Here is a 22622-nt window from a genome sequence, read left to right as displayed (position 1 = left end):
GAGACGTGAGAAATCCAAACGGCTGGCGTCCTACTGCCGCGAAATTGAGTCCATTATCGCCCTGGCCAGGTACCCTCCAGTACCATCGATATTCGTTTAACGCGTCGTTTCTCCACCAGGAGGGTGACAAACAAGGGTCTGGCAAGAAATATAAAATTTAGGAACCCAGGTCAGTGACGAAAAAAGAAAGTGAAAAAGAACAAAAATCGAAGGCACCCCATTCGAATCGGCGCAAAGGAATCCAAAGAGGAAAGAGAAACAGACGATAACCTACGGCCTTCCAATTCCAGCTGCATCTCCAGCAAGATCCTTTTCTCCTTTTCCTTCCATTCCGTTCAAGAGAGGGGAAAAATACTCCCGCGGACAGAAGGGAGGAATAAAGAGACTCCTACGATTAAAGTAAAAACTTTATTCATGAATTCCACCGCATTTATTATACCCACTTGAATAGAACCTAACCGCGAACGATTTCACTTCCCGGTCGGGCAATTCGTTCCTCAACAAAAATATTAAAATTCCATTTTTAGAATTACGCAAAAGTAGCGGTTGTTGACAATGGTTGTTGAAAGCTTCAGAGAATACGAATACTGCGGGACCTTGATTATTGCACTAGGGCCTTGTCTGGCGTTTGGAACCAATAAAAGGAGGACTCTGAGCAAAAAGTAACTTGAGAGGTAACAGTGCGGTTATTCTGAGCAAAGCCACCACTCATTGTATTATTTACTACAGTTATTGCAAGAATTTTTACTCCAGTATTCTACAAATTTCTACTCCCTGTAAAATTTCTATTCTACCTCTCCTATTCGTCACGAGCCTCTTCATCACGAGTCACAGTTTCAAGAGGACCTTGCCGAAGGACTCACGATTAACATTTTTCCAACCGATTTATCAGTCAATACTGTTGAAAAGGAACCTATTTATTTCCCTGCATTGAGAAAAGCAGGCCACTGAATCGAGGAAGGCGCGATTCATGGAACGAAGAGCGCGTTGACACAATTGGTACCTGACTCCCGTGGAAGAGTTACGCGAAGAACCTGGTCCAGAACGCGAAGAAATTGATGAAGGGTTCCTGCTCCGAGAGTAACGTCTGGGAAACGTTGTTACGCCGTTGAGACGAAGTACCCGAGAATAAACATCAGGTGGTCAGTTCTCGCACCTTTCAACGAGAACGGCCTGGCTGGGCCGCGAATCCCTGACAGTTTGCCCGCTTTCTCGTAAGTTTACGCGCCATTGGCCGCCAATCTTCAGAATGAAACTGTCGCTGGACGAATGGATTCTCGAAGCGTGTTGCCTCGGGAACGGGCAAGGGCGAAAAAATGCTTGAGCAGCGAACAGGAGAAAAAAAAGCAGGGAAGAAGAAAGTGTTGGCTCGGAAGAGAAACGATAGGATGATCTTGGGTCGGGATGGAATGCTCGTACGAAACCACAAGGGATCCGTAGGCGACGAATAATCACATTTAACACGTTCAACGATACACGAACAATACTCCAGCCCTGCTCTCGTTCAGATATATTACACATTGTATTCCATCGGCGAACGGCGAAGCTGTAAACGGAGATATTACGCTACGGCGAGCAACTTACAATGCAACTTAGAAACTATCAAGTGCGCCGATGGAATTGCGAAAATGCGAAGACGCGCTATCCTCTAATCTGCGTACCAATAGGGGTGGCATTCGAGCCATTTCGAGACGTCATGGGAAACCGAGAGCGGTCGAAACGTTTCGCAAAACTGTTGGCACTGATATTTTACGAAAGCTTAGATACACTTAGAGATCTTGAGTGGTTTAAATATCTCTGATGGCGCGAATCTTTAGCAAGTGTGTTGAATATATTTAATGTCTTGAATATCTTGAATATCATTAATTTTTATCAAAAATTGTGGATCTAGATCATCTTGGATACCTTGAAATTCTTATAAACCCATAACGCAAGAAACAAACTTAAAGTGTCTCGAAACTATTAAAAATATTTTGTAAATAGTGTTTCGAATTCTCACGATTCTCGAAAGTCTTGAATATCACGTGAGTATCGAATCGGGGAAAGAAATTCAATCTCCAATTATTTCACGACAAAACAATTAAATCTCGTACCAAAGATTACACGAATTGTGCAATAATTTCCGCAGTGTACATCGAGTCCGATCTTCCTTTCTATTTTCACACTGCACAAAGCCTGTTTCCAACCAAACAAGGCAGCCTTCCCCTACTAGGAATGCAAAACAGAACGTAAAAAGAATGTTCACGAATTCAATTGTACCGGGAGCATAGAATGTTGCGTTTAATAGAAATAGATGGTACGCCCCGCGGTGAAAGTTGAACATTAATATTTCAGATGTAACGTTTTAACAAGCGCGGAAGATAAAAGCACTTCAAAGTCGGGTAAAAATCGCGAACGATAGCGTCAGGGGCTTCGCGCTGAAGCTCTTTCTGTTCTTCAATTCACAGCCCCCTTTGAAGGCTTCGGAACAATCATCGAGGGTTGTTTTACCGTGTTACGCGACGACGCTGTTTTGATCCCCTGTTTGATCTCGTCGGAATAACGAAGTGTAAATGTAACGACCAAGAATAACGGTCGAAGCTAGACTCAATCGATCATCCCTTGATTACATACCCGCGAACCCAGTAGGTACGCGCCTTTAAGATTGCTTCTCGCTTTAAAAATTGTTTCAAAATTCAATTTATTGTTGCTCCGTTCATTTCAGAGAATAGAAAAGTGGTTCTTAAAATTGCTGAGTTCGAAGAACAAACTAAGAATACAATATTAATAGGATACAAAAAGAAAGTTTAGGTTAAATTTACATGATTCTATCAAATTTGCGACTACCCTGCTTAAATTGCTTACAAATTATCAATGACAGATATATATATATATATTTTTTTTCTTTACATATATTTAATTTAGACAAATTTTGTTAAGAGACATGGAGAATACAAATACTTATGAGATTGACTGTATGTCCGAACCAATGAAAACTGATTTTGTTAACCAACAAGAATATTAACCACAAGAAGTCTATCTTTTAACTCAGAAAAAGTATCCCCTTAAGAAAATTATTGGCTAACAATTCTTCTAAAAGAATTATCAAAGACGCCTGACATTCGAGGAATTGAAGGAGGATCCGTCAAGTTCATTTGCACGCAAGGAACTTCTATTCACGCGCAGGGGAAAAAATCATCGTTCCGATGACTTTTCCGCCTCCAACCTGGGAACTATCGAAAGAAACACAAAGGGGGAAATGGGAAGCCAAAAGCCCGCGAGGAAGACAACCGCAAAACTTTTCCCTCGTTTCCCCGATATCGAGAGTCGGCGGAGAACAAAACTGGGACAAACTTTAGATGAGGGAATATCGATATCATCGGCGAAAAGAGACAGTATTATTCTTCCGTCGAAGATTACGAAACTAGGAAGCATCGGTGTTAGCGACAGGGGTGACGTAAAGATCCCCGGAGTGATTTCGAGGAACGATCCGGCTGGAAAGCTTTTTGCGAATGCTCATTAGCTTTACGATCTCGCAGATTTACATGAGCCGCCGGTCGTAATAGGTCGTTGAAGAAGGTGACGATAAATTTCGTATTCTAGTGCTGTTAGATTTACAGATCGTCTCGTCCGCGGAACAGCCACGGTAATTTAACGCGCGTTTTGCGAGGCATCTGTTTATGCACTTCCTAGGACATATCCGCGGAGCCAATCATATTTTCACGATGAGAAGATAAGTCCGCCTCATTACCGCGGTTTCTTCGCTCGCTTGGCTCGCTTCTGATGTAACATTTTTCCCCTGATTCCCTTTGCTAGATATAGCGAACGATGTACTTACAATAACAAGCAAAAAAGTAGAATATCGTTTCGATTGGGTTGTAACTCGAGCAATTTTACTGGGACCGTTGTATACTACGGAGGGTGGGAGGGCGCCGTTATTCGTACGTGTAATTAAACATGCGAGGATTGGTGCTTTTGTAATTTTGAAAAGTAAACGGTCTGGAAATATCAGAGCTTTGATTAAGATTTAGTATTCGTGTAGAGATTTCTTCTGATTATATAATAGGCTGTTTTATACTGAGCTGTTATAACGTATATATGTCTGTAAAAAAGATGTTCGATTTATGAAGCGATCAAAGTGGTGTAACCACTTAACCTCTTCACGCCCCTGGCCACATATGTCCCCGAAGAGATTAATAAAAACAGTCATAAGTTCGAAAAGATTGGACTGCGATATTTATGAATTTATGACAAATGTAATAGAGAAAAATGTACAAGGATGTGTACAAATGCATAAATATATAAAAAATAAACAACGAAGTAGATTTACTTTTGTCACCCCCTGTTAGTCAGTGTCACATTCCGTGCGACATTTTGTGTTTTCTCGTTAAGTAAGTAATACAGACAGTCGTCACTTACCTTTAGACGAAGATCGTTGACAGTCCACACCCGGCTGGCGTAGTCATTGGACGCTCCAAGGATCAGGGTTCCCGTTGAGTCGAAATCCACAGACATCACTCCAGCGTTACTGCCAACGAGGGTACCTCTGCTCTCTGAGGAAACTGAAAACCATACACAATAAAATTAACTGCGTGACCAAAAATTACGAGAAATAATAGCTACAATTTTCTCGCTCTGATACATGTCACAGATAATCTTAGGAAAGATCCACTATCGGATTTTCAAGATCTTTCGAACATGACTTATCCACCAAAAACCTCGAGAGTCTATCGACAATCTTCTTTTCAGACTCGATAATCTGATAGAACTGATCTAATGGGCATTATGTGTAGCTAGGTATGGGAACAGGATAGATAATAATGCCAAGACAGGCGAAGGGGCTCAACTGCGAAGAGAATTTGGAGAAGGAGAAGACAATGTACAGAAGTGTTGAGAAAGTGGGAGATCGTGGAACGTGCGAAGAACCGTGGGAGGGCAGGTTAAGCGGATATAACCCGTACAATAAGGACGGATGTTTCATCCAATTTGCAACGTGGCGAGGGGATTACACTCGAGCACGTTATAGCATGTGCGATCGCTCCGCCATAGCGGGGAAAATGTTTCTACCGGGAGGCAGGGTTTTAATAGGCGCCTCTATGCTCACCTATACACTCACGCACGGATTGCACCAAGTAACCTGTTGATTCGTTAACATACTTCATTAAATGGGTGGAAAAGAGCTTTTCGTGACAATGTCACGGTTTGCTTCGCCTGATATCCTCCCCCCCCCCCCTCCCTCAGCTTCTAAACAATTTCAGCCACTCTGCACCCCTCAAATTTATTACATTCTTCGAAATATCTATGCCGTTTTCAATCATACTTATGATAGTGTAAACACTTTAAGTGTGTATATTTTTGATCATATTCAAACCAATATAGTCCGCACAAGCACGCGTTATTTTAATTTGTTGGTTTAAAACAATGCGAACAATCTTCGAATTACATTTATAATATTGTTATACACAATATGCCAAAAAAGCATAGTTTATCTTCATTTGTAAATTTATTTAAAATAAACCACCCTAATGTGAACTACGTTTATGACAATATTAAGATAGAAACATTCGAGGACAAATTTAAAGCTTGTAATCGAGCAATTCCATTGATTTTTCTGTGAATATAAAAATATTGTAATAACGGACACGTCTATATAACAAGGTACCAAGTACAAATAACAGAGGAATTAATATACTTAAACACGCAATATTCAGCGCAGACGGGAGGAAATAAACGGGGAAATATTAGTTCGCGTTACATAACGTTGAAATTGATAGCTGCTGCAACGAAAGCACGCTGTAATATCAGTCCTCTGGTAATTACCCCGTTAACACATTTTATAATTCAACCATTGAATCGATCATTCGTTAGGATAGCCTCCAAACGATTTACCCGAGGCAACGTTATCGCATAATTCTTTCCTACCTCCCACCCTCGAAATGAAACTAGCTGTCCGGCACGTATTTGTATTCATGAACGAAGGATGGCAACAAAGTTTTAATTACTTCGTTATGGTAAGTTTTAATGAAGTTCCAAAGTGACTTTCGTATCACTTTATTAGCCCAACCTAGTCGCGTTAAGCACGAGAAAATTATTTTCAATTTCATCATTTTCAATAAACACTGGGCCAGAAAAATGACGGACGATCATAGCGATTAAGTACGCGCGTTTATGACCACTCGAATTCCAACGATTTTTATTAGTTCTGTCATCAAGAATTTTTACATTCGCTCGCCGCGATAACTACCACGATATATTTCGTTTTCCTTTTTTATGCTAGAAGTTATGCGTTTCGTCCTAGGTCACTGTAAGAAACGGCAAATTTACCGTAAACATTAACGTTCTGCTGCGGTTCGTTACGAATACGAATAATAATTTCATTATATACATTAAAGAGTCGAGGAATCTCGATGATAGAACGCAATACTGTCATAGTAAAGGGTCATTCGATTGCACGAGCGCTTCGATAATAAAAGTCATATTTAAATCCTAGAAAACAAACGCAGATCAGTTCATAAACAAGGTATAGTATATTAATTAACGCTGGGACCAGAGACTTAATCCCCTCCAGAAAGTAAACAAAATTTATATTGGCATATATTACAGATTATATTTACATTTATAGATTTATAATTCGTATTGGCAACTTCATAAAAGTAAAATGTAAGGTATCTTTCATGAGGCAGAATTCTTGGTCAGTAAAATAATAAAAAATTGTACCACCACATGATTTCATATATTTAGTGCAGTAAGTTTAAACGTTATTTCTTGCATCTCCCAATAACATGAAGACAAAAGTTTGGAGTATTTTTAACGATTAATATATCTATCCCAAGAAGTTTTCTATTTTATTTTTGTAGCATTAACTAAAAACTATTGCCAGTAAAAATAATAATATACCGTAAAGGCATAAATCTTCGTTTTATAATAAACTAATCTTGCTTATGCGACGCTTATTCACGTTTGTTTCGCGAGCTTGACAACCGATTGTTCATTTCAATCCTAGACCAGAGTTCCAGTTATATGATTTTTATTTTTGATTAATCACCTTTTGTAACGTTCCAAAGCTTCACTTTCCTGTCGGCTCCACCGGTGGCGAGGATCCTGTCGACGGGAGACCATTTTACGGCATAAACCTCCCCGTCGTGTGCGTTCTGTAAGGGTTACGAAACGCTTGACGTATGAATTTTGAAAAATCCGTGCATGCAGGAAGCGATAATTAATGTACCAAGCGTATTTAATGACCATTATCCATTTCATTTGATTTACATGAAAACGTACAAACGGAGAATAATCAATTGGAAAACATTGAAGTTAGAACTTAACACTAAGTTTACGAAGGTAATTTCGATAAAATCCGAATTTCACAAAGATAATTACAGAAACCTCTAACACTTTTTCTATAAAGAGACAAACATACATAAAAATTATCAAAAGTGATCAAAAAGTTCTTAGAAAATAAACGTAAAAAAAATAAAAACACTGCATCGAAAATACTTTCCTAAACCTTCGTAAACCTAGTGTTAACCATAACAACATATCACGAAACTTTGAATACTCCCACCTTGTACAATTAATATAAATAATTCGTTTTTCTACAAAACTAAATTTAAATACGGTTCAAAATATATTCAAAACGAAAATAACGAGAAATGGTAGGAACGTTTGTGCCACGTAAAGATATTACCTAATTCTAGATTAATGACAAAAAATGTTATTGTAGTCAGTAGAATAGCCATTTACGGTTCAGAATATAAATCTACGAGGAAGTAAATATATACATATGTTCTAGAAACTTTACGAGTTAATGACAACAGCCATACAGGTCAGATAACGTGAACCTAAAAGATTTGTACACACAGTTATAATCGTACCACGAGATAAAGTATGCTTTTAAATGCGGCTATAAATTTATACTGTTTGCAGTTTCCATGCATGAAACATATCGAGCGTGATTATGGTAATGTACATTACGTAGAATACTTTAACGATGCGAATAATGTTCTCTTTACCAGACATTACCTTTTGATACTACACGCGTTATAAACCAACTAAAAAGCTTTCGCGTTTCGTTCTTTTTTTTTGTGTTAAATGTGTAAGTACTGAAACACATTTTGCAAATAACCGTAGGGCATACGTGAATCTCGGCAAGTAACTCTAACTAATAGTGCTAAAGAAACAAGCGTATAAGAATTTACTATGTTCGTATAAAATATGTAAATATAAAATTCAAATCGTGTTCCTAAACCATTTATGTATTAATACATCGATACATTTATAAACACAGAAGAAACATACTCAAGTTAAATAGTGTGACATTTTAATACTAGTATTAAATTTCGCATATTACAAATAATATGCTGCCCTTACATATACTCAACTAGAACATAACGGAGGGTAAACTTTATACGTTTGAAGATGCTACCGAACCACAGACTAGTATAACACGTATGCTAGTACTCCAATAACGTAACATGCACAAGTATGAAATGTAAGATTTGTAAAAAATAATAAGAAGCACTCGACAACCATGTGTATTCCCATCCGAATAAAACTATAATTATAAATACTAGATACTAACGTAAACCAGAAGACATTATCCTGCTGTAAATATTTTAATATGCCAAATACAATCTTTGCTAACAAACTACGCTGCTAATTGTAGAAAACTCTCAAATGTCGTCAAAAAAAAACTGATCAACAAAGACAGATCTTTTAAATATATCTTTTAAATATGTTATATATATTAATATTATGTACAAATATTATATATATATATTTTTTTAGTACCCTGCACTTTAATAAAATAAATACTATATCAGTCAATCTAGCCTTTTAATTCAGGTATATTTATAGGAAGTAATAACAACGATACATTTATTTCTTACTCATCTAGAGATACATACGTGATGTACAGAATGTCCCTCTTGAAACGAGGCACGCAATTATCTGCTTTATTTTTAACGATATGGAAAGACATTTCAGACACAGTCGGGCTGGCTTCAAAAAATGAACGGAATACAACAAAAAATTATTTGGAAGATATTCTTTTAAATATTTTCTAGAGTCAATTTTATTCGAAATCTGGCGTCTTGTAGAAAAATTAACACAGTTACACTTTATAAATACCTTTAATTCGAAAAATCATTGAAATTATACTAATCAATTTCTAATAATTGATAACTTTCCTTTATTGACTAAATCTGGAACAATTTCCTGATCGACAAAAATAAAAGAGATAATCCGTCGTCGATCCGTTTCGAATGAAACAATCTGCATAAAAAAATCAATATCCAAATCAAATAAGTTACACGTTTGCCCGATGTTTGAATGATATCGTATTATCAGTGCGATAACGAAACCTCTCGAAAGTGCAAACAAGATTGCTACAAAAATACACCTATTTTAAATTTAACGGGACGGTATAACTATCACGTTCAACATTTATCGAGGAGAATAAATAAACAAACAAATTTGTCGAATAAACTGTCCTGTGCAAAAAGATTACTTGACTGTAACCTATGAAAACAACGGGTTTCTTCGTACAGATCTCTGCAAGTATAAAACCAAATTCACGTAGAGAATTCTGTGGGTGTCCCACTCGCAAGTCTCACATAAATTTCATTTGTTATACAATTATACTACACACTGAATAATTTAGTACTTCTCTCCCGATCCCCTAGAAACAAAATGATCGAGCGGACACGCGACAATACTCTGTAATACTAACAATACTAATTGTAGAATTAAAGAAATACTCGTGTAAAAGTCACCCAATAACTCCTACGCGATACAAGTTCACCGAGTGATCGCGCATCACGTTTTGCGTCCAACAAATTTCTTATTCCGATTATACAAAACATGCAGCTTCGTGTTACAACGAATTAATTAAACATTTGTACGAAAAATTTCCACAACGAGAGCATGATGTGAAGTATTTCATAAATTAAATTTTTGTCAACGTACAAACGTGACGGACACTTTTGTCGGTACTGCGGTCGGAAGATCAGCGATTCCTTCTTTTAAACTCGATCGATCTGGACTAACGGGTCGCGTATCAAGAGCAGCGTCCGCCAGCTCCTTCTGCATCCTCGCCTGCCTTTTTCTGGAAAAACAAGAACAAACGTTCCCAAGGTTCGTTAGGCGTCGAAAAGATCGTCACAAGTCGAGTGAAATATAATGTAAATACCCCAAACAAACGTCGATAAACACCTCTCGTCATCGAACGAATCATCCAAATGTTAAACCTCATGCAGAATAAAAGAATTAGTGGAAACATGTCTTCGTTGCTGTTAAATGTTAACGTTGGGTTACATTAGTCGTATTTACTAAACTGGTTGCACGTTCGATCGAAAATTTTCTTTCGCTGATTTACTTTGTTTAATACGTAAGCATAAATTGCCCTTCAAGCTTCCTAGGTTTGCTGGTTGGGAGGAGATATTTAGACGCGTCGTGGATTAATTTCGTTACGCGACGATACATGTAAAGTAACGTTCATTGTGCGTCAAACAAGGACAAATGAGATGTGTGAGCACATGTATGCGATCGTTTGATGCGATCCTTTAGCGAACAGCTCAAAAGCTGCGGTATAGCGCGTTTAAGCATAATTTCTGTCGCGTCGCTTGCTTGGACTTACCCGAACTTTGATAGGGTATGCATCAAAAAGGCTGTCGGACTGGAAAAAGTCTCGCTGAAACGAAAATGTCAAGCAGTCTGATGTGCTAGCGCAAAGAACCCTAACAGTGACAGAATCTCATGTCCCTCTGCGAAAAGCTCAACGTCTTACGAATAGTAAATTAATGGAAAATATTGTTTGTTGTCATGAAAAATCGATCATCATCAAACTAACTGAAGAAGGAATAGTTTAAATTACTTCATTTAAACGTTTCGTTATTTAACCCCTTAAGTTACAACCACGTGTGAGACTCGTGGTCAGATATTCGGGCCAAAACTGATTATCATTGAAATTATGCTTGTTCAGCTATTTTTCTGATGATTGACTGTTCAAATAATTTTAACGACTGTACACGAGTGTATTGTTCAAATTCTTGATGCATGTTGTCTCTAATGACTTCTAGCAAGCATTGAATATGCGTGAGCAATAAATTGCTTGTTATATGAAACATGAAGTGACAAAACTTTCAAATTTGAACATGTTATAGATTTCGATTACGAAATAATTTCCTGTATATCATAGATTCAATGGAAATGATACACGTATTATAGATTGAACACACTTCTAAATAGAGTAGCATTAATCATTGTTAGAAATCAGTGGTCAATTAAAATTAGTAACACTGACTTCGTACTTGACGAAAGACTGAGACATGAAACGATGTAATTGAAGGAATAATTTGTAGCTTATATTAATGAAATATTATTTAAACTACATCAAATATGTGATCGAAACATGTGTACGAATAAACGTGCGCACAACTGACCAACGTTTAAAAAACGCGCGCATCTATCCCCATTTAGACATCGCGCGCAACTACCTAACATTTAAAAGAAACGCACGCGGTAGTAACCAAAAAGTTCGCGGTACGGTTATAGCTTAATATTTCGAACTGTTTTTCTAAATAATTATTTTCAAAACTTAAACTGATGTAAAAATGTCCGAAAAATGGGGATTAAAAGCGGTTTTGTGATATTTTTCTAAATCACATAACTAATTTCCTAAAATTATATAACCTTACATATCCTATGCATTTCGAATTAATTGTTCTTTGTGAAATTACCAAAGTATGTAAACATATATCGATGAAAATGATGAAGTAAAGCAAACCAAACAACAAGAAGTGTAGTTACTAATTTGAAAGACATTGACAGAAAGTGTAAACCAACAAAAAATAGAAACCCACTGCAAAACACCCATCGAATATGTACACACAGCAAGAGAAACCAAGAAATAATATCTTTTCAAAAAACAAAAAATAAGGTGCTACATACAAAAGTATCAAAATTGATATTCTAACTATACTATACTTCAAAAAGAAGCATCCATTCTATCTATTCAAAAACGATACTAAATCTACCAAAGGAGAGAAGATATATCAATATATTATTTATAACCATAACATAAAAAATAATTTACTTTAAATAGATAAAAAGTTAAGAAAAAGAAAAAGAAAATTAATATTAGTAAAAAGCTAATAAAAAACATAAATATGTATACTCACTTCATAAAGTTGTCATTTTCTTCGTTTGCTTTGTCTGCATCTCGAGTTTTGTACTTAATTAAGCGTTCTATTAATAGGCGATTTTCTTCCTACAAGTAGACACAATTTATTAACATATATTATAAGTATATTTATTTTACAAATTATAATACTAAGCTAGGTTAATCCTGTATATGTATCATTGTACAATAGGTACCTGTGTTTTCCTAAGCTTTTCTTCTAATGATGTAAAAGCAAGTTGCAAAGCTTGATGTTCGTCTTTCAGCATTTGATTAATGCCCTCCAATTCCTTTTCTCTTGTAAGGCAGCTAGTTACTTCTAAATGTAGCTTGGCATTGAGTTCCATACTTTCAGCAAGACTAAAAATTTGATACGATATTATTAATTACTTACATTAAAATACAAGTGTTGAAAATGTTTTTCTAAAAAGAAAAGATAGATACCTGGCTTCCTTGGCTTGAAGTTCCTTCGTCATTTCTTGCAGTTTATTATTAAGATCTACTATTTGCTGTGTATGTTCTCCTTTTCGTTTATGTAACGTTGCTAATTCCTCTGCTTGTTTTAAAAGACGTGCCTCAAGGTCAGGATTTCCACTCGACGCAGGAATTCCACCAGATGTTGTTCGACGAAGCGTTTCATTTGCTATTGTTAATTGAATGTTTTCTCCGCGTAATGTGTTGGCACTATCGAACAATCTGTTATCTATAAATTGAATAGAAACAAATATATTTCTTATTCGAACACGTATTTTAAATACGTCTAAAATGGCCCCACAAAAAAAAAGATAACCCCAAGTAGAACTTGTAGATTAAAACTTGATTTGAATTAGTTTACATAAATAGATAATACTAATTAACGTGAGAAATATAAGGTATAAAATCTTACGTAAACTAATGAGATCGGCAAAACAATATGTTTGTCTCCTATTCCTCTCTTGAAGTTGAAAAATTAAATCTTTCCTCCAATTGTTATCTTCTCTAGAAAACGATGATAAACCTGGTTCACTTGCAGCCATTTTCACTGTACGAAATAACTCGTTGATCTTCTCGTTTCGTGAACTGGTTTTTGTCTTTTCTTATCAAAATCGTATAAAAACCATTTGACAGCACAGTTGGTAGATATTTTGACAATCTTCACTTCTCAACATATACAGTTATTCCACACAACAATTAGTTTTGTTCAGCAAAGTCGTTCTCGAATAATAATGGCTATCAACATCGAAAAATCTTGTATTAATCACATGACATTTGGATTTACAGCAAATATTTTTAAATATGAAAATAGCTAGTCTAACCTAAACGTACCAAACACTACACTGTTACCCTGAAATTGCCGGTTATTCGAAATATCGATATATTCTGTTTGCGAGATTGCGATATCTATATTTTGAATATAATTTCACTCGAGTCGATAACTGCGGATAAAATATTTTCCCTTAATTAATATTTGGTAATGATAATACGCCAAAGTAACGCACATAAATTAAAATGAAGAGGAACTAATTCATTGCATATTAAGTATGATATAAATTCGACAGTTAACAAAAATGTGTGGCAGATGATGAAACAGTTTTCCTCTTTATGCAATAATCAACCTCCGCTCGTTATCCAGGTTCGATAAATATTTTATTAAACATTTTAATTGACTTCAATTAAAAAAATGATATGCCTGTACATTTTCAACGATAATGATATGTTTTTTTATAATATTTATATATGAAAAGAAGTTTTTATTTTATTCTGAGGATATTTAAAATTTAAGAATGTGATTAGTGTTTCGTATTAAAATTTAATTCCTATTTAACTGATGACGATAGCTATCGTCGAAATGTAGCAATGATGTATTTCAATTAAGATCTACAAAGTCCAAGGAGGTTCTCCTATAATGAAACATCGGAACAAAAGCATCCAAAAATGTGGAAAAGAAACATGCAAAACTGTTGTTAGCACAATGGAAATAACTAATAGGTTCATATATTTTCTTTTCATATCTTTCGAAATAATTTGATTTAATATTACTAAATTTGAATACCATTAATAAGTCTTTATTGCAAGTATTATACCATTAAAATTAACAGTCCACATAATTTAGTTGTCGAAAGAGTGGTAAAATAAATAAAAAGCAGAAAAATCAGTTTTGTCAGAAACACAGGAAATTTCATACGACTATTGTTCGCGAAGCTGGACCATTAGAATATCTGTTTTATGCAATACTTAATACTGATCTTCGTATGGACCAGGGAACAGCAGCAGCAACAGTAAGAATGTGACTTTAGACTATTTGAAAACTTTTGTAATTGCAGGTTTTCAGTAGAAGTATAATTTGTCGACCCAATAAACAATTACGAACAATTCCACATAAATATTTCCTATTATATATATTTTTATCATTTTCTTATGTTATATAACTTGTTAAATTTAGATAGCAGATGGTCTTATAGCATTGTATAGTAATATGGACTCTCACCAAGTAAAATGTCAATATATTGATCATTGGATAGAACATGGGTAATGCATGTATACATTAGTGCTTTCGTTGTATTTACGTTTACGTATGCTCGTAATTAGTTTACCTTTTGCCTAATTATTCGTAAACAGAAGATACGTATAATTTACTCAATATATTGTTTAACCACAGAAAGAGAATAATAATCTTGAAAGGATATAATCATAAACATTTGAAGTATCTCGAGGAAGAAGTGAAGTTTATAGCAATTGACACTTTTACAGTTCGTGAAGCTTGGGGTCGAAATAAAGCAATACTAATGTTAGCAGTTTTTGGCTTAAAAGAAGATTTAGAACAAATTTTTGAAGGATTATCATATTTACGATAATAGAAATACATCCATGCTTTATGAATAATTAAATTGTTATACGAATAAACGAAGTTCTTCTGTCTACACATTCTACACATTAATAAATACCTTGCCTCGTTTATTCGATGATTAATGCTTCATACTTCCCTCAATTTCTGTACAGAGTAATTGAGTAGTTCCTCTACCGACTGCTGATATATTTACAATGTTTTTCCCGATTGTTGTTGCAAACTGAATTAAACATAAAACTACGCATTCGTAGTTTTTTATGTATGACCCGTATCACACATCTATTTTACGTTTTCAGGGCACGAGTTTCTTCGATACACATCAGTTACCATCAGAGTATTTATAGACATCTATGTTTTAAACAGTAGACGTGCCCTAACCGTGTGATTGATGGTTAAATGCGCTTGTCGAATCGCGATAGATAATACAAATATTCGTTTCGATGTGGATTGACTAAAAAATTTATTTTGTCAAGCAATGACGGATTGAAAAAATTTATTTATATTTAGTTTCAATATAAATCAACATTTTAGTCAATCGTCGATTCTCAATTGCTTCCAGTGAAACGTAAATTCATTCATCCTTCGTTGTTTTTGATGTTGTAAAATAAATATTTTTGCTGAAACTTCTACATATCATTCATCAAATATTTTTAGACAATTTTTGGAATTGATTCTAGTCATATTCATTTCAAATCAATTTCAAAGTCGTTTTTAATAGATGTTGAGCACCCATAAAATAATTGACATAGAACCAAACCTCCATAACTAGAATCTCTCTAAAGTGATAAACTGTACAAATCGAAGCTCTATTTGAAAAGGAAGATAACAAAAATCATTAAGAACAGTTGGTCGCTTTAATTAGCAATTCTTGCCAACAGTTCGTAAGCCAGATTATATGAACATATCGTAGGACAAAAGAGATATCAGTCTACGCATGAGGGGACTACGGCAATATGGACTAATTTAATTAGTCGCAGGTTTTACTAAGGTTAACTAAAACATCTGACCCCATACGATTCGTAATTTCATCCAATACTGACCTGTTTTTCTCCTTGTATTTTATGTACAATCTCAGATTTAATGTTTAATTAAAAATGAATAAATCTATGTGTACTCCATTATAAAAAGAAAAATTGAAGGAAAAGAAAATGTATATAGTACGCAAATATATACGCATATAGAAAATACATATAACGACATAAATGGCGACATTCTCGCATATCTAAAAGATGGGGATCACAAGGAGTTACTATAAAATCTAAAATGTAATAAATCTGCAATCGTAATGCGCTTGTACAGATGATAAGTTGATAACTTGGTTGATAAGTCGAAGTTTAAGGGAAATGAAAAATGTTTCGAGTTGTAGGGGCTTCTTCTTATCGAAGTTTCGACTTACAGGAGCTTAGTAAGCAATTTCGACTAACGGAAGCATCTAAGAAAAACGAAAGCAATTACAACTATAAGTTCAGATTAAAAATTCAGAACTCGTCATTAAAAAAAAAAGCGAAGAATGGTAATATTTTAAGGCTTGTTCACTATGGTTTAATGACAAAGGACAGTTGGAGAATCGTTTTCTTTGTTTTAAAAAACTTTTTAGACAATATTGTAACATTATTCGCGAGACATAATTACTTTTTCATATACATATAAATTTATATATATATATTAAATACATTCATATACATTCATATATTAAATACAGAAGAACTGTAAACATAAACAGTCGAATACAATCTTAATGAAATGTTTTAAGAAACATCAACAATAATTTCTCGACTTTATTTTTTTCTTTCAGATGATTTTCGACTTATCGAGGTCCAGAGCGTAGTTCGCTAAAGCGCCAAAGGTTGCACGCGAAGCGCCGCCACGCCCGCCCCACCATGCTGCACAGTTAGTCAGAGGGGTCGGAGGAGAAGCTGTTAGTCAGTCGGCGCAGTCGCTCGCCGCGTTTTATGCAACCAGTCTTGCTTCGGAGCGAGTGAATCTACTTCACCAGCCTTTGACAGACGGGGGAAAGCGTGTGCAGTGGCATTGGTGTCCGTCTGGCCGCTCTTGCTGGTCGGTCCTTGTCAATCGTACGATTCTGACTATCTCGACGGGGCAACCGATTCGGCCCGATTCGGTTTTCTTCGTGCCTGAGACATAGTACGATTGTGTAAACGACCGTACTACGTATAGCGTATTCTCGTCAGTTGCGTGCGCTGACTTTGCCTTGCCGGCGAGAGCAAGCCAGGTTCCCGAAAGGCGGTGTCGATTTTCTGTGTGTACGACACCATTGCCATCGCATATCAAGTTTTTACATACGGTCCCGTAGCTCGGTAGTACGGTTGCGAGCTCGTGTCTACCGATCGAGTGCCAGTGCGACGTCAGTCGGGCGTGCTACACGGGTGTATTATCCACGACTGTGTTGTACCTAAAGAAGTGTGTATGTGCGTAACGTGTGCGTAGAGGAAAACAAATTTGTCGCTGCTGGGGGAAGAGAAAGATAGACGGGCGCGGCGGGGTGGGAGAACCGAGGCGGCCGTGAATCCACCGATACGTGGCTGCGTTCACGCCGCCGCATATCCTACACGGCACGGAGGCACGAAACACACAACGACGTCAGCCCAGACCACGGGAGGAGAGAGGCGCGTATCAGCACGCCTTCCAAATTATTGCGAATTCTCGTAGCTTCAACGCGCCTTTTGGCGCGTACACCATCCTCGTTCGGTCGACTTCCTCGACCACCTCGTCGCCACTATGGCGGACGACGAGGTTCTCTTTGACGAGGTTTACGAGCTCTGCGAGATTATCGGCAAGTGAGTAATAGAACCACGAGAAAGAACGAGACAGCTGCGTTCGCAGTAGTGTTAGTCACGGGGTAGAAAGAGAGGGACAGTGCCCGAAATGATAGAAAAGATCCACCGTCCCCAGAGGGTGAAATGGGTATGAGAAACTAAACTCATGTTTCTGGTTTCTGAGCAACGCAGTATCTGTGAGGTATCGATAACGTTCTCGACCCGGTTACAGGCTATGGTAGAATTCCATAATTTTGTTAGAAGATGTGATTCTGAGGTAATAATTTGGAGTTGTAAGAAATTGAGGTTAGGTTAGAAATAGCATCCCAAGCGAACTGCGCCTCTTTGGTACAGTTATCAGAACATTATTTTACGTTTACATTTTTACATATCTGTGTGATAAATGTGTCAAATAAACGGAGTTAATGTAGGGATTGTTAGGAATAGTTTTCGAGCTTCTTGTAGGTTATGTTCAACGAAATTGATTCGATAAAGGGTAAAAGAATTATTTGATAAAAGATATCGTTTAAAGGTAATACATTGGAGCAGTAACAAATTAAGGGTAGGTTAGAAATAATACTCCAATTAAGCCTCGCCTCTTTCGCAGAAATGTCAAATTACTATTTTATATTTTCCACGTGTAGATACACCCTTACATGCAACAGAGACGTTAAATAAATAATACAGAAAAAATGAAATAATTGGTTCAAGTGGCCAAAGAAATACTTCAGCGATGAAAAACTTGTTCACTTTTGCATTCAAAAGCCGAATAATACCAGTATTGCATACATTTAGAGTTATTGGTTTTTTCGGTGAACTTTTGTGAAATTCGTTGACCGAAATTCACTTCTGGTAACAACTTTTGCATACAATACAAAATCTGTAAAGGTTCCTTTGATCACAGCCGAAAGCAAAGTGTTTCCATTTTTGGATTCATTGCGTGTAGTTACATGGGGGAAAGATCTGAAAGTAAATCCTTTTTCAATATCCCGACTGCATACGCCAAATTTATTCATGCTTTGACGAACGTGCTTCGTGTATAATCCTCTATTTTGCGTCTCTACATCAGAGGTAATTTATTTTTAGCTGCAACTTTGTATATTCGATACTTTACCTCAAATTATCCGGAATTCGAGACACCTCGAAGTCTCGAATTTCAAAACTTTAGTTTTAGTTTACACAGAGTGATATAAAAGGACGTTTTGGACTTTGTTTTATGAGAAAACACAAGTGGTATGGAGCATATCTCATTTTCTTGTTGTAAATGAATGCTTTACTTACCTGGAGGCTATTTATAGGCTTTTTAATTCCAATGTTTACCTCCTGAAGTATATTAACTATGTCATTGGTTTTCTACCTACAATGTTTAATTTGGAGAAACAGATAGATCTCTTACTGTACCTTTTAAAGGTAGGAAATTCTGTTCTTAGTTGTAAACTTTTCCTAAACAGAGCTCTAGTTAAAGTGTTAAAGTACACGGTTAGAATTGAACGTAAAAGATGATGTTTAAGTGTCTATTATTTTATTATTAATTTGTCATCGAGGTATACGTATACACTGCACGTACGCTGTGCGTGCAGAGCTTAGGCGTATAAAAGCAATTCATGCGCGCGCAGACAATGCATGCAACGCGTGTACGATGACGTATACATATGACTCAAAAAGGGCGAATGCGTGACAATACAAAAGTAGGGAAAAGGTGCGAGTAAAATATTCCCTGCGTACCATTTCTACAAATTCTTGCCAATTTCTCGCTTCGATGAATTCCACCTGGCAACGTGACCTGGTCCTTGTAACAAATATATATACATTGTCTGTCTAAAAAGAAACCGAATTTTTGCTCTAGAATTTTTTCTAATCCCGCTATCTAGTTACAGATAATAAAAGACCGTGCACAGTAACAATTGAATCGATCGTTCACATTCCGTTGTGTGACTTGAAATATGTATAACGGAATACATTATATGGCTTGTCGGCATACCGCAATGGAGCAACGCGCTAATATTAAGTTCTGCATTAAATTGAAAAAGACTTTTACCGAAACGCTTACGTTATTAAAACAATTGTATGAGGATGAATGCCTAAGCCGTACACAAGTTTACGAGTGGTTCGCTCGATTCAAAAATGGTCGAGAGTCTATTGAAGACGACCCGAAAAGCGGTCGTCCAGACGTCAATTACGGACACTAATATCGAAGAAGTGCGTCAAATATTGGGCGAGAATAATCATGTCACTTGCAGAATGTTGGCAGAGAAGTTGAGAATATCAAAATATTCTGTCCACATGATTTTACGAAGTTATTTGAACAAGCATAAAATCTGTTCCCGTTTTGTTCCACATTTGCTCACTGAGGACCAAAACTTTGCGCGCATTCAACACGCTCAGGACATTATTGAAACGGCTCAACGCAATCGAAATTTGATTAAAAATACTGTCACAGGTGATGAGACGTGGTGCTACCAGTACGATCCGTTGACTAAACGCTAAAGTTCCGTGTGAAAGTCACCAGACGAATTGACGCCGAAGAAACTTCACCCTACTCGCCTGATCTGTCTCCTTGCGATTATTTTTTTTTCCAAAAATTTAAACTTCCAATGAAAGGGACACATTATAGCACCATTTTGGAAATTCAGGCCGCTGTAACTGCCGTACTAAACGGGGTACCAAAACAGGAGCTACAAAGGTCCTTCTAAATGTTAATTACTCGGTCTACATGCTGTACTGACGCAAAGGGAGATTATTTTGAGTAAATAAACGTATGTGTAAAAACTTTACTTGTACTTTTTTCTTTCTATAGCAAAAGTTCGGTTTCTTTTTAGACAGACCGCGTATAGATTCAACCACTTCGTACGCTCAAGCAACTAAACCGTGATTTTTAGAAAAACCTATCATAACACCGCACAACCATACCAGAACAACATTCAGCCACGATAGCAACAATCAATCACCACAACACAACCAAAGCCAACTTACTTGGCTTAACGAATTTAAAAATGAAAATCCTTTGTAGAGAAACCTTCTCTAACACCACGAAACCATATCGGAATAACATTCAGCCACGATAGCAACAATCAATCACCACAATACAATCAAAGCCAACTCACCTGGCTTAACGAATTTAAAAATGAAAATCTTTTGTAGAGAAACCTTCTCTAACACCACGAAACCATACCAGAACAACACTCAGCCATAATGACAACAATCAATCACCACGAGAAAACCAAATCATTCCAGACAACCAGTTCGGATTTAAACACAAACACCCATCCACACACGCTCTACACAAACTGTTTCCAATGTAAACAATCACCTCAATAATGGCCGACTAGTACGAGCAGCACTTGTAGACCTGGAAAAAGCATTTGATTCCGTATGGATCCATCGACTGATTTATAAAATCCACAGAAAAAATGTCCTAAATGGCTCACTGCTGTCATAATTGACATGATCACAAATAAATTGTTTAATACCTAACCTCTCCAGAAAGACGTTCAAGATAGAAGAAGGCCTACAACAAGGAACAGTTAACTCACCTATTTTATTCAACATATACCTCAGCGAAGTAATCAATCTGTTCGACCTCAACACAAACAACCTCAAATCCTCAATAGCATTTGCCGATGAAATCAAAATCTATGTCGCCAGCACCAGACCTTCGTCTATTCGCTTCGAGTGTATTTTTCTTTCTTTAAGGGGCTGCCATGTAAAAAATTTGGGAACTACTGCAATAAAAGATGAAGTAAAAGTCTGATTCCTTAGGTAACGCGCCATTAAAAAAAAAAAGTAGTACATTTACTTTAAAAATCGATGAACAAGTGTTGCTGGTTTGCTCACGGCCTTCTCTATCTTCGCGTAACGAATGTTGAAGCTCTCCACGAAACACAGCAAATACCATTCCACGGCTCTTAATGCTGGCACGTATGTAGGGGATGGAAGCGTTGTGCTGCACTTCTTTTAGGATGCTTGTCTTACTTTTCATCCTCCTCGTGAATCACTCGTGGAAGGTCGTATATGCAACGGTTATATTCTCGGAAAAGTCAGAGTAAATTTACGCAGATGCAGTTTGTCCTTGAACTTGATCGTGGACACTCGTCTATTGCAGACCAGTTAGCGATGAACGTTTTATCGTGTTAGTGTAACCGGATTCTCGAAACGGAACATACTTATACATTATTTATGTCAATACTGGAAAACGGAATTCAATGTGATAATCGATTCTTGGAATTCCACAAGTTGTATTTTTTTAATGAAATTTGTACCAGATGATAAAGATTAAGATAAATATGATGATAAAGGGAGTTAAAATTATATAAAAGCATACAGCTGTACGTGTTAACGAATAGAAGTAGATACTTCTCGATTTTGTGATACATTTGTGTACGGAAGATCAATAGATTCTGGGCACAGATCTATGCATTTACTCCATAGTAGTAACACAGTGTATCTTGCTATCACTCGATGAGACTTTCTAGAGATCAGTCATTTACTGTTGCACTGAATACGCTCGTGTCTCATCCCTTTGGCATTCAGCCAATTGTTAACGGAGATAACGTAATGTTAGATATACTTCCCAGAAGCACAGTTAAGTGTCGTTGATCCCAATTAGTCGTTGTCTATGAAACGATGCGATGGGAAAATATCGTTGTTTCTATTTATGTCTCATTAAGGATCACCTTCCATCTAAGAATGGACATAGTACTGTTGTAACAATAGTCAGATGATTGATTTACCAACCGAAAAAAGGAAATACTCGTTCTGTCTTTAGTATTTGATAAGTTAATCTAGTTTGATGTTTTAATGACGAAGAAAGCTACAAATTTTCAAAATAATTTCTTTTGTGCTCACTTAGAACTGAAGTATCACG

At 36.5% G+C, this 22622-nt stretch overlaps 2 protein-coding genes across 13 annotated transcripts in view; one reads left to right on the top strand and one right to left on the bottom strand.

Annotated features, from left to right (window-relative positions):
• Positions 1 to 15095, bottom strand: part of LOC128885921 (autophagy-related protein 16-1) — a 645660-nt gene extending 630565 nt beyond the window's left edge. The window contains exons 1-8 of one of the 4 annotated variants that reach the window (XM_054140306.1): positions 15079 to 15095; positions 13041 to 13363; positions 12599 to 12857; positions 12352 to 12514; positions 12156 to 12244; positions 9943 to 10081; positions 7025 to 7130; positions 4399 to 4541 (exon numbers count right to left, since the gene is read on the bottom strand). In XM_054140306.1, coding sequence (XP_053996281.1) covers positions 4399 to 4541; positions 7025 to 7130; positions 9943 to 10081; positions 12156 to 12244; positions 12352 to 12514; positions 12599 to 12857; positions 13041 to 13170 — 1029 coding nt within the window. In that variant the 5' untranslated portion in view covers positions 13171 to 13363; positions 15079 to 15095. Of the gene's footprint in view, positions 1 to 4398; positions 4542 to 7024; positions 7131 to 9942; positions 10082 to 12155; positions 12245 to 12351; positions 12515 to 12598; positions 12858 to 13040; positions 13556 to 15078 lie in introns of those variants that run through there. The other 3 variants (XM_054140304.1, XM_054140305.1, XM_054140308.1) reach the window with 3 other exon arrangements.
• A 1786-nt stretch (positions 15096 to 16881) lies between these two features.
• Positions 16882 to 22622, top strand: part of LOC128885914 (peripheral plasma membrane protein CASK) — a 244341-nt gene continuing 238600 nt past the window's right edge. For 3 of the 9 annotated variants that reach the window (XM_054140289.1, XM_054140291.1, XM_054140290.1), the window contains exon 1: positions 16885 to 17779. In XM_054140289.1, coding sequence (XP_053996264.1) covers positions 17721 to 17779 — 59 coding nt within the window. In that variant the 5' untranslated portion in view covers positions 16885 to 17720. Of the gene's footprint in view, positions 17780 to 22622 lie in introns of all 9 variants that reach the window. The other 6 variants (XM_054140288.1, XM_054140285.1, XM_054140286.1 and 3 more) reach the window with 4 other exon arrangements.

Source organism: Hylaeus anthracinus, unplaced genomic scaffold (assembly GCF_026225885.1).
Source record: "Hylaeus anthracinus isolate JK02 unplaced genomic scaffold, UHH_iyHylAnth1.0_haploid 11982, whole genome shotgun sequence".
NCBI lineage: Eukaryota > Metazoa > Arthropoda > Insecta > Hymenoptera > Colletidae > Hylaeus > Hylaeus anthracinus.
This window is presented reverse-complemented; position numbering and strand designations above follow the sequence as displayed.